This window comes from Neophocaena asiaeorientalis, unplaced genomic scaffold, assembly GCF_003031525.2.
Source record: "Neophocaena asiaeorientalis asiaeorientalis breed wild unplaced genomic scaffold, Neophocaena_asiaeorientalis_V1.1 scaffold240, whole genome shotgun sequence".
In the NCBI taxonomy this organism is placed as follows: Eukaryota; Metazoa; Chordata; class Mammalia; order Artiodactyla; family Phocoenidae; genus Neophocaena; species Neophocaena asiaeorientalis.
The window spans coordinates 6,785,330-6,797,677 of NW_020185331.1; the positions used below are offsets into that span (position 1 = coordinate 6,785,330).

The 12,348-nt window shown below is 42.6% G+C and overlaps 1 protein-coding gene across 1 annotated transcript; it reads left to right on the plus strand.

Moving 5' to 3' along the window:
• The first annotated feature begins 268 nt into the window (after positions 1-268).
• On the plus strand, positions 269-11,823 carry GSTO1 (glutathione S-transferase omega 1). Its single transcript, XM_024735049.1, has 6 exons — positions 269-378; positions 575-683; positions 3,923-4,145; positions 6,966-7,064; positions 10,736-10,842; positions 11,603-11,823. Exons 1-6 carry the CDS (start codon positions 345-347, stop codon positions 11,754-11,756), a joined length of 726 nt encoding a protein of 241 aa, XP_024590817.1. The 5' UTR covers positions 269-344; the 3' UTR covers positions 11,757-11,823.
• The last annotated feature ends 525 nt before the right edge of the window (positions 11,824-12,348 follow it).

Sequence of the window (12,348 nt, forward strand, 5' to 3'; positions counted from 1 at the left end):
CTGCGGTGTTTGAAGCTTTGCCCCAGCAAGCCGGGAAGGCTGGCCCTGGGTCGGGGCTTACGGGGTGGGCGTCTGGCTACGATCTCCCACAAGGCGCGCGGGAGGCGGCGGCGGCGGCGGCGGCGGCGGCGGCGACGCGTTCCTTCTCGCGGATTGTGGGGAAGCCAGCCTGGGCGCGGGGTCGGATCGCCCAGGAGGCCTTCTGCGCGCGGGTTGCTGGCGCTTCTGGGAGAGACGGGGAGGGAGGGAGAGAGGGAGGAGGGAGGGAAGGAGGAAAGGCGGGGCGACCGACTTTCGGAATCGCCTGCAAGCCCGGGCGCCAGCCGGGCCTGTGCTGCGCCGACATGTCCGGAGGGTCAGCCAGGAGCCTGGGGAAGGGTGAGGCCTGCCCGCCGCGATCCGCGGCGACCCTCAGACGTGTGTCGGGGCCAGGGCCTGGGGGCTGGGGTGCTCCGGAGCGGAGCCACGCAGGAGGTCTTACACCCGCGGGAAACTGGCCAGGCCCGGGTGGCGGCGGGAGGCTGAGAGTCCCCGCTGCTGTCGGGGTTGTAACCGCCTCCGCTTCTCCCCGCAGGAAGCGCGCCCCCGGGGCAGGTCCCCGAGGGCCTGATTCGCGTCTACAGTATGAGGTTCTGCCCGTTCGCCAAGAGGACGCTCCTGGTCCTGAAGGCCAAGGGAATTGGGTGAGGATCAAGGCGCGGGCCGCTCCCGGAGCCAGCCAGGAACCAACAGCTGCGGGAAGAGCGGGCGGAAATCTTCGATAGGGTCTCCGCAGCTTCCTTTACTACAAAATACATCAGCCTTTTTTTTGGGGGGGGGGACAGAGAAAGTTATGAACCCTATTCTCGGGGGGCGGGAGGAATGCCACAGACACCACCAGTCTAGGACACCCCGTTTAGATTAACCATTTTATGGATCAGAAAAGCTGAGGCTCCAGTAAAGTTAGTGGCATGCAGAGATCCCTCGAATGGTAACCACAGGCAGCTCTTTTAGCTCTGGCAGACCCCTGAGTTCTGCTGTACTTCCTTCTCTATCACCCCGCTTCTTTCATGTCCTGTTTATATTGTTTGCTGTTATTCTGAGGCTATAGTCCCTTCCTGAATAGTCGGTAATTTGCCCCCTTGAAGAGTCCAGACCTTGACCCTCCTCTGGACAGAGTGCTGAGTTAACTGTACTGTGAATATTCCTATAGATTGGGTTGTTGGTTGAGTGAAATAAAGTGTTTATGCCTAAAAATTCAGACTTTGGGGAAGCCTCACTGAAACTATTAAGGTGATTGACATATGGGTTATCCACAGGAAATATGCAAGTCATTGGCTTTTCCCTGAGCTGAATAGCCATTGAACCGCCTCCCTTCCAATGACCTTTGGAATCTGTTGAACAGACATTAGATACCTGTAGTGTGGAAGTTTAAAACAAAGCCCCCATGACAAAGAAATTTTCCATGTATGTGCTTAGAATTTGTAAACTAATTTTAGTCTTCTTGGGGGAGAATTAAGCAGGCAATTCTTTTCTCTAAAAAAATAAGTAAGATATAGTCTAAAGAAAAAAAACTAATTATCTTTGAATTAGTCATCACTTCAGTAGGATTTGCATCTTATTTTGGATGAAACAGATTGTGAACACATAGCAAAGTATTCAATAGTAACATTTATCAAAACATTATTTTATCCAACTCTTGTAATGTTTACTGTATTAGTCAGGATTTTTTATTGCATTTAAGAGATATCCATTTCAGCTGGATTGAAAAAAGACATATCTTGTGCTCATACAATTGAAAAGTCCAGGAGCAAGACACAGCTGGATCTGGGGCCACAAAGTCCTGGGTTAGTGCCCTTCTGGAACTCTGGGTTGAAAACAACCATATCTTATTGGGACAGTTTCCCAAAGGAAAATTGCAGTGATTTTACATAAAAGTGTGTGTATGGAGGGTGAAGGGTGTAACAGCTGCCAGGCAGTGCGAACAACAGAGGTCTGCTATGTTTATGGATCAGTTTTGAGTCCCAGAAGGCTTTGCTTAGAGAGGTACTAGATTTTACCACATGATAGAATTTACTAAAGCATGGTTTTCTCTAAAAGGTGCATCTTCGAACTTGTTGCAGCAGATATGTTGCCTTGTTGGCTCACCATGCCAGGTTAGCAAAATGCATGTGTGTTCTGAGAACTTTATGACAAAAGCCCAGGATTTACCTTTTCTTTTCATACTATAAAATTTCAGAAATGTTGATAATTTCTTAGCAGGGAACGTCATTTTTCTTGCAGTGGCTTGTATCTGAAGTGTCCGGTAATCTGACAGCACACGAACATTTTCGTACATACACACAGATGCCAGTGTTCAATCTGGCTGTTCCTTTGTTTCCATGGGGGGAGGGATTGCATATTTAAATTGTCAAGATAATGCTGTTGTAGCTAGCTGCTGAGGTGGATGAGGAAATAGGAAACAAAAGGTGCTGGGTATATTACTTTTGAGTAGCTAATCTGTTCTATTGAACACTCATCCAGTTTTTTTTTTTTTTTTTACTCATCCAGTTTTGACAATGATATGGACCTGGCTTTAACGATTATATGAAACTTTCTTTTCTCTTATTTCCCCTAAAATCTCTTAGGCAAGATACAAGTTAGTTCTAAAAACAATCTTAATATAGCCTGGACTTCACCTGTTTTTCACACTTAGTGTGATTTACCCATGTAACATTTTAAAAAAAGTATCAAGGCATGGAGATTTAATCTGAAAGTTTATTTCGTGGATGGATTTTTTGGATTCCCTAATATTCTTGAAAAAAGTGAGGAACTTTCTATTAAAATTAGCAAAAGGAATTGAATTTTATCATTGATTCTCATACAATGGAGTGGTGGGGTGTGGAGAAACTCAATTAGTTGGCTCATATATTTTTACAATTAAGATACTTCTTAGTCCCAAATGGAGTATCTAATTGACAATCTTGAAGCATTTCCACTTATTTATTCAACAAATGTATACTGAGTACCTATCTGAAAATGTTTATATTTCTTCATAGCATTTAAATCTACTTATAACTTTGCTGATTTACATGTTGGTTTCTGAATATGACCAAGACACACAAGATCCCTGCTTTTATGGAGCTTACATTCTAGGGAAGTGACATAACAAACGTAATTAAGTAAGCAAAGTAATTTCAGTTACATATTATCAGTACAATGAAGAAAGTAATTCAAGAAATATAAAAAAGGCCGGTGTGGGGTTTCCCTGGTGGCGCAGTGGTTGAGAGTCCGCCTGCCGATGCAGGGGACACGGGTTCGTGCCCCGGTCTGGGAAGATCCCGCGTGCCGCGGAGTGGCTAGGCCCGTGAGCCATGGCCGCTGAGCCTGCGCATCCGGAACCTGTGCTCTGCAACAGGAGAGGCCACAGCAGTGAGAGGCCTGCGTACCGCAAAAAAAAAAAAAAAGGCCAGTGTGGCAAGATCATAATGACTAAAGGAAAAGTCATAGGAAGCAGATGTGACAGGTAAGCTGGGGCCAGATCAAGGGGTTTAGAGTTTATCCTCATTGCAATGAGGAGCAAGCGAGAGGCTGTAAGTAAGCAGGAGGGTGGCCTCATCCAATTTACTTTTGTGTGTGGAGAATGGACCGTAGGGAGGTCACAGTGGAAGCGGAGGGGCTGGTGGGACTATTGTAGAGGTCCAGGTGGCAGATGACATCTTAGATGAGGTGGCAGTGTTAAAGTTGAGAAGTGGATGAAGCCAGAATGTGATTCGAAGGTCTAGCTGACAGGTCTTGCTGATCCTTTGATTTGAGGAAGAGGTGGCAGGGGGAAGGAATCAAGGCCAAGCTGACTCTGAAATTTCGGGTCTGACCAGCTAAATGGATGATAAGACCAATGAGGCTTTATTCAGGAGTACAAGAAAAATGTTACTCTCTTAATTGTCTTCTATGTGTTTTTCAGGCATGAAGTCATTAACATCAACCTAAAAAATAAGCCTGAGTGGTTCTTCAAGAAGAATCCCTTCGGCCTGGTGCCAGTTCTGGAAAACAGTCAGGGTCAAGTGATCTACGAATCTGCCATCACTTGTGAGTACCTGGATGAAGCATATCCAGGAAAGAAGCTGTTGCCAGATGACCCCTATGAGAAAGCTTGCCAAAAGATGGTCTTTGAGTTGTTTTCTAAGGTGTGTGTTCAAGAAATTTCAGCTCCTATATAACACCTTTGTTTTTTAAGCTAAATCACTGCTGTCACTGATGGTTCAGTGATTTGGGTGGGGAAGACAAACAGCATTATGCTCTTGTCTGCTTGGACATGTCCTACGAGCCCTTTCATGGTCCAGATCCTGTTAACTTCCCAAAGTTACACCTCTCCACTCTTTTCCTAACATTTTATATTCCTGTCATGCTGAATGTTTTTATTTTTCCCAAACTTGCCACCTTCTTCTCAACTCTTGCTGGAAGACTCTTCCCCCTTCTCACTTTAACTTCCCAAAGTTACACCTCCCACTTCCCAAAGTTACACCTCTCCACTCTTCTCCTAACACTTCATATTCCTGTCATGCTGAATGTTTTTATTTTTCCCAAACTTGCCACCTTCTTCTCAACTCTTGCTGGAAGACTCTTCCCCCTTCTCACTTTGCCTGGTTGTCTCCAAGTCCTCTTTCCTGTACGGTCTGCACTCCTGTATGTGCAGAACGTGAGGATGCTGAGGGCCCGCTATACTATGCTGTTTTATAAAGGACTTGTGTATCAGTGGATTTTGGTATCTGCTGGGGGCCCTGGAACCAATCCTTCAAGGAACCAAGGGACAACAGCCTTTGCTCAGATACCTTTGTCTTCTAGAAGCTTGTCCGGGCTGGGTTAGTGCCCAGCTCTGTGTGCCCACGTGTGCTAACTTTCCCCTGTGGGGACTGCCGTCTTCTTGCCTGTGTGTTGTACCAGGGCTGTGAGCTCCTTGAGGGTGAGGGCCGTGTTTCCATCACTGTTGGCCCACTGCCTAGGCTTGTGACCAGCCCTTCCTAGTTATGTGATGGTGAGCTAGTTGCTTATTAGTTTACCTCTGTGCCTCAGCTCATGTGTAAAATGAGTATAGTAATTGATCCCATCCCATTGATAAAAATCAGTTAATATAAAACACCTAGAGTCCAACAGATGGTAGATACTCAATGTTAGCTCTTGTTGTTCTAGCCACATTGTCTAGTTGTGAGCACCTTCTGTGTGTTGGCAATAGCTCCTTGTGGACTGAGTAAATGGCATTCCTATAGGAGAACTGTCTGTGTCTTAATTAGCATCAATGTTAAATCAAACATTTGGGTGAGTTCAAACAATTAGTATTAACACAGAAATGACCAACAGTAGACAATGCGAATAGCATGGTCAGGTTATATCTCTATAATTCTGTTACTTTTGTCAGGATATATCTCAGCACAATAAGAAACATCTTATCTCTAGGGAAAGAAGTGGTTAGAGAAATATCCAGAAGGTGAGACTTGTAGGGAGAACATTTTCTTAAAGGAGACATTGCAAAGGGAAGTCAATGGGGAAGGAAGAGGGAGTTGTCTGGCTTAGCAGAACGAAAGAATACTAGAGATGGTTGCCATCAAAGATGATGGACAGGGAATATGGCATTTACAAGAAAGATGTTGGAGAATTTTTAAAAACAGTAACGAGATTCATTGTACTGTCCAGAAAGAAAATGAGCTAACAGCTGGAGATGCCCACCATTACTTCCCTCACACTTAGGGAAGAGGTGGCCTTAAGCACTATTATGACACCACCCTCCTGGCCCCAGTTCAGCAAACCAGAAATGCCCCCACCTGCATCCACAGCCAAATCATCTTCTCTCCTGGGAACTTGGAAATGAGACACAGAGACTAAGACAATAAAAGCGTTGAGGTTTTAGAGGTGTATGTATATACCATTGGAGACGACAAATCAAAGTCACACAAAAAAAGAATTTTTAAGGAATCAGAAATTAAGAGCATTGCAAAGGGATTTGACATTTGGAAAATAACAAGGAGCAGACATTTAAGGAGAAGCAGAGATGAAAGACCAGGCAGGCCCGGATGGAAATGCAGAAGGAAGGGCTGCCTGCACACCTTCAGTTCCAATGACGGCAAGCTGTACCCTGGGATGGATGGGCTTTCAGGACATTCTCCTGTATTTTTACAAGTGCCTGTTTACTTCCACTGGACGAGTGGACTTTTGTCTCTTGCAGTGAGACAGTACCAAAGACCGAGCATTAAAACACAAACCTTCTACCACAAGCATGAAAGCATCTGACAGGACACCTGTCAAGTCTTCAGGTCATCAACCACTTTGAACTGTCTTCTCATGCCCTCCCCAAGATAGAAATCAGGAAAATCCCCTTCCCAGCTCCCTTTGCAGCTGGGGCCAAGGTCTGGACCTAGGCTTTTCCTCTCAGACACACACATGGTAGGGTTCAATTCAGAAATGAGCCATGTGGGGAAACAGGCTTGGTGTGGGGCGCTGGTTCTACTGGTGAGGGTGGCTGGTGGCAGAGCTCCTGGCTTTCAGGAGCTGCGGTGGTTGCCAGGTTGAATTCCAGAGTGGCATTGGTTACCTCAGAGTCCAACTTCTGGCAGCGGCACAGACTAGCATCCAGTGCTCGGTTCACTGGTGGCAGTGGGTGCTTCCCATCAGGTCAGTTCCCAGCATGATTCTGAAATGTTCCAGACCTGTTTGTTCAGCCTCTCAACAATTCTATGAGCCACTCAGTGTCTTTTTAGGACATTTTTGACCCAAGCTCACCAATCGGCTTCTCTTATTTGCAGCTTATAAAATCCTGACCAGTACAGCATCTAAGGCAACAAAACTGTTTTTAAGATCAGTACCCGACCTCTGTGAGCAAAGGAATTGGTGTACTTTTGAAGTTTCTAGAACATCCTGACACTGGGTCTATGAGGGTTCTATGGCGCTTTTATATGAGGGGGCTGGTGTAGTTAGCGTCACACTGATAAACTAAGAAATTACTCTCTGTCTAGGTACCACCTTTGTTATTAAGCTTTCTTAGAAGGCAAAATAAGGAAGACTGCTCTGGCCTGAAAGAAGAATTGCATAAAGAATTCAGCAAGCTAGAGGAGGTAATTAACCCCTTCTCCTTGATTTTTATTGAAGTGATACGTTGTATCTGCTGTCACCTTCTACTCTTTTCTTCATACTCCCATTTCCAAAATCACTTTAATTAGCAATAATACCAAATAGGAAATTTTAGTTTACAACAGATAGCAGCTGTAAGCTGTTGTGTTTAAGATACAAACCAAAACACCTAATAATGGTTTGTCATGGGCTTGCTTTTAAAACATTTTATTGCACTGACATGAAAATATCACGGAAAAATTTCACCCACATTTCCAGTTTTTCACCTGTTATTTTTCCATGTTTGTTTTCAGTCCTTGAACATATATATTTTATATATATATAAATTTATTTATTTTTGGCTGAGTTGGGTCTCTGCTGCTGTGCACGGACTTTATCTAGTTGCAGCGAGCGGGGGCTACTCTTCATTGTGGTGTGCGGGCTTCTCATTGTGGTGGTTTCTCTTGCTGCGGAGCACGGGCTCTAGGCGCGCGGGCTCAGTAGTTGTGGCTCGTGGGCTCTAGAGCGCAGGCTCAGTAGTTGTGGCGCACAGACTTAGTTGCTCCGCGACATGTGGGATCTTCCCTTCCCAGACCAGGGCTTGAACCCGTGTCCCCTGCATTGGCAGGTGGATTCTTAACCACTGCACCACCAGGAAAGCCCAGTCCTTGAACATATATTAAAAAGTTAACATAACTGTAATCAGAGTATAAGTCATTGTGTTCTTTTTCCCACTTACTATTATATAATAAACTTACATAAACATATAAAGAGAAATAAAATCGGGCTTCCTGGTGGCGCAGTGGTTGAGAGTCCACCTGCCAATGCAGGGGACACGGGTTCGTGCCCCGGTCCGGGAAGATCCCACATGCCGCGGAGCGGCTGGGCCCGTGAGCTATGGCCACTGAGCCTGTGCGTCTGGAGCCTGTGCTCTGCAATGGGAGAGGCCACAGCAGTGAGAGGCCCGCGTACCGCAAAAAAAAAAAAAGAAAGAAAATTACTTGCATAAAAACTTAAATAAAATTATATTAAAATGTTTATTATATAATAAACATTTCCCACAAGAGTTTGCCATTAGTCAGAGAGACATTTGGGGAAGCCCAGATGTGTTTTTACCTGCTTTGCGGAAGAGCTGCCATTTGGACCTGTATATGGAATCATCATCCTCCATTCACTCAACCTTAGGTTTTTCCTGAGAGAAGATACAGTCCTGTCTTGTATGGGAATCCATCCTAACCTTTTATCATTAAGTATGAACTTTGCTGGAGATTTTTTCAGAAACCTTTTTTTTTATTAAGAAAGTTCTATTACTAGTTTTCTAATTTTAAAAAAAGTCATGAATGAGTATTGGATTTTTAGTGTTTTGTTTGCATCTATTAGATCTACTGAAATGTTCATTGAACTTTTTCCCTTTAATCTGGTGAATATATATGGTGGCACTGACAGATTTTTCTGGTGTTGAACCATGCCAGTATTACTGTGTAAAACCTACTTGTTTTCAGTGGATTTTCATATATACTTTAGAATTAGTTGATATTTAAATGATTTTTGCATATTTGTTCGTAAAGAAGATTATTTTGTTATCATATCTTTATTTGGTTTTTATATCAAGGCTACTGTAACCTCATAAAATGCGTTGGCTTACTTTCTCTGGATTTCTAAGATCTGAAATCATTTGATAGGGTTTGGCTATTTCTTTAAAACATTTGAGTCTGGTGTCTTTTATGGGGGTGGAGTTTAATAGTACAGTTTCCTTAATGTTAATTGATTTTCAGGATTTTTATATTCTTTCTTGAATCAGGTTTTGTTTTTGTTTTTGTTTTATTTTTGGCCACACCACATGCCGTGGGGGATCTTAAGTTCCCTGACCAGGGATCGAACCCACGCCTCCTGCACTGGAAGGCAGAGTCTTAAACCACTGGACCGCCAGGGAATCAGTTTTCACATATAGGGACATGAAGATAATCATGTTTCCTGATTTCAAGTAATCTCTACGTACAACTGCAGTTGACTCTTGAACAAGGTGAAGGTTGAAGGTACCAGCCCCTGGAGCAGTAGAACATCCACATACTACCTGCTAAATTTGGGGTTAGTTGGGGGACATATAATTTTCTTCCCATCTGAGTTCACAGAACTCCAGGTTAAGGACTCACACTTTATAGTGAGTGGTACCATTTCCATGTTTCAGGCTGCTGAGAGGGCATTTCCTTCTGAGTGAAACTATCATACTTATTTTATTTATGCATAATATTACCAGGCGCTACAGTTTAAGGACAACCGCAAACAATAGTCATTCATTGTACAATACTGAGTGCCTAATAATTGCAAGGCACTCTGCTGGACAGCATGGGAGGTAGAAGGTGAGATGCGGTCCATACTGCTCAGATGATTAGTTTGGTGGTAGACCAAAGACAAATACTCAGATAGGTATAAATGTTCTATCTTCAATGCAGAATGTTACAACGGCCCTAAGAAAAACTATGGATGTTTTATAAAATGGTTTGGTGTTGATTAGCCAGATGATATTCTCAGTTCTTCTGTTCGCAAAACCATACCAGTTCACCTTCTTAAATTTCAGAATCACAGTATTTGTGTTTGGTTTTCAAATAATTTTATTTGGCATCTGTTTAGCAGTTAATCTAGTTATTTCCAATATATTTTAAGTAATTTTTTTATTGAAGTATGCAGAGATTTACCCAAAGCATAAGAGTACAGCTTGGTGAATTTTTACAAAGTGAACACAGCCATGATACTAGCATCCATATCTAGAAACAGAATATTACTTTTGGATGGTTTTTGTACTTTATACAAATGGAATCATATAATATGCACTCTTTGGGGTCCGGCTTCTTTCATACAATATCAGGTTTCTGAGGTTCATCTATATTGTGTGTAGTTCATTCCTATTCTTTGTATAGTGTTCCAATGTATGACTCCTGTACAATTTATCCATTTTAGTCCTGATAGACAGTAAACATTTCCACTTTGGGGATGTAACAAATAGTGCTTCAGTGAACATTCTTATACCTATCTTTTGGTGAACGTATGTTCACATTTCCAAGGAATATAATTACTGGGTTATACAGTATGCATGAACTCAGCTTTAGTAGGTACTGTTAAAACATGGTTGTACCAAATTATTGATACATTCCTATCAGCAGTAGATCCACACCCTTACTAAGTTTGTCTTGTTCATTTTAGCCATTCTGACGGATGTGAAGTGGTATGACATTTTGGTTCTAATTTGCATTTCCCTGATGACTAATGTAGTTGAGCACCTTTTCAAATGGTTATTGGCCATTTTGACCTCCTCTTTTGTGAAGTCCAAGTCTTGCCCAGTTTTCTGATGGGTTTTCTGCCTTTTCTCTTTTTGATTCCCAGGAGTTCTTTCTATATTCTGAATACCAGTCCTTTGTTGGATATATCTATTACAAAGATCATGTACTCTGTAGCTTGTTTTATTTTTCTCCATTTTCCAGTTTATTTTATTGACCGTTTTGCTTCATCCCAAACCAAGAGATTCTAAAGCTTAAACTAATCAGACAAAAAGCCAACTTGAATATGTCAGGGTTAAACCTGCTGCTCTCACTTTCTTAACTCTTGCCTTCATCATTTCTTTTGATGAATCTTACCAGATGCACAAATAACAAGTACTCTTATGCTGTTTAATGTTCAGGTTCTGACTAATAAGAAGACAACCTTCTTTGGTGGCAGTTCTCTTTCTATGATTGATTACCTCATCTGGCCCTGGTTTGAATGGCTGGTAGCCCTGGAGTTAAATGAGTAAGATATTTGAATATTTTGTGCTTAATTTAGGATAATGATAACTAAAATAGTATATACTAACCTTTTTTTATGAACAAAAATTAACATATCTCATTCAACTGGCATGAATGGGAGCAAGCAGACAGGAGGAGACTTGGACTTTCCAGGGCATGTCCTATACCTACACTCACCATTTTTCATCCTTGGGGCCAGTAGGGGTGGGGAGTTCTGTGACATGTAGTAAAATGTTTTAAAAGTAATTACTCCTTCCCTCCTGGTTAAAAATCCATAAGGATGTGCATTTTCATAAGGATTTCAGGAAGGAGTGTATGACCAATGCTACCTCCCATTTACCATCAAGAGTCCCACACTATTTTCCAAACTGTGTTTCGAAGTTTGGCAGCGACCTTGCCTTACTGCCAATTCTTCGAGCTTAGAGCTATTAAGGGTTACTTTTAGTCACAATCTGACCATAGAATAACAAATATATAACATTCTTGGTTGTCTTTCATGTCCGTTTGGACAAGTTCTCATGCTAACTGAGCAAGTCACTTCACTCTAGTCTTAGATTCCTCTTCATAAAACAAGGACCTCTACAAAATCTTCCAAATCTCATATTCAATGATTGCATGCATCTTAAATAAGTATTTTTAAAGAACTATTTTTAAAAGAGGAAAACAATATGAAACTGCAGAGTGGTAATAATGATATATAGGAGAATTTGCAATGCCTTCCTACTTAGCCTTGCTCACACCTTCATTCTTTCCATCTCCCACAGGTATGTAAACCACACTCCAAATCTTAAGCTCTGGATGGAAGCCATGATGAAAGATCCTGCAGTATCATCCCTCTTCATTGATCCAAAAGCCTTTCAAGGTTTCTTAGATCTCTACTTGCAGAACAACCTCGAGGCCTGTGACTATGGGCTCTGAAGGGGACAGGATATATCGGATAATATATCGGTTCACTAATATGAATAACATGCTTTTATTTTACCAAGTGCTCTCATGTCTCACTGGATCACCTTCTCTGATTTGACACTATGGCCTTACAGTGGGCTTTCCTCAAGTCCCTCCTGCAGAAATGTAAACACATTTCCTGTCTCAGGACGCTCAAAGGATGCTAAGGGTTCTATCACAGTCCATGCTGAAAACCTCTAAATCACCTCTAGTGAGAGCTGAACTTCAATCTGGATTTCTAACTGCCCATAGGACATTTCCACTTGGATACCGTGTTGTCATTTCAAGAGATGCCCTTTCAAGTTTGTCTTCTGGGTTCTGAGTTAAGAACTTTTCAATTCCTCATTCTTTCCTTTCCATCACTGACTCAGTTTTACACCTTTCTTCTTACTGTTGTTGCCATTGAAGCCCAGACCCACGTCACCTCTAAGCCAGGTGACTAGGTGGTCTCCTGTTTGTTCTCCCAGTCTCCAGTCACTAACCCCTTCAAATCCTTCCTACCAAATCTTACGCTGGGCACATAGAATGTGTCCCATATATGTAAGTGAATACTGTGAAGACCACC

Excerpts from the sequence above, each read along its gene's own strand:
- GSTO1 (XM_024735049.1), top strand. The coding sequence starts at position 345 with ATGTCCGGAGGGTCAGCCAGGAGCCTGGGGAAGG. Across the intron at positions 379-574 it reads AGCCAGGAGCCTGGGGAAGG|GAAGCGCGCCCCCGGGGCAG; the intron begins GTGAGGCCTGCC and ends TTCTCCCCGCAG. Across the intron at positions 4,146-6,965 it reads TCTTTGAGTTGTTTTCTAAG|GTACCACCTTTGTTATTAAG; the intron begins GTGTGTGTTCAA and ends CTCTCTGTCTAG.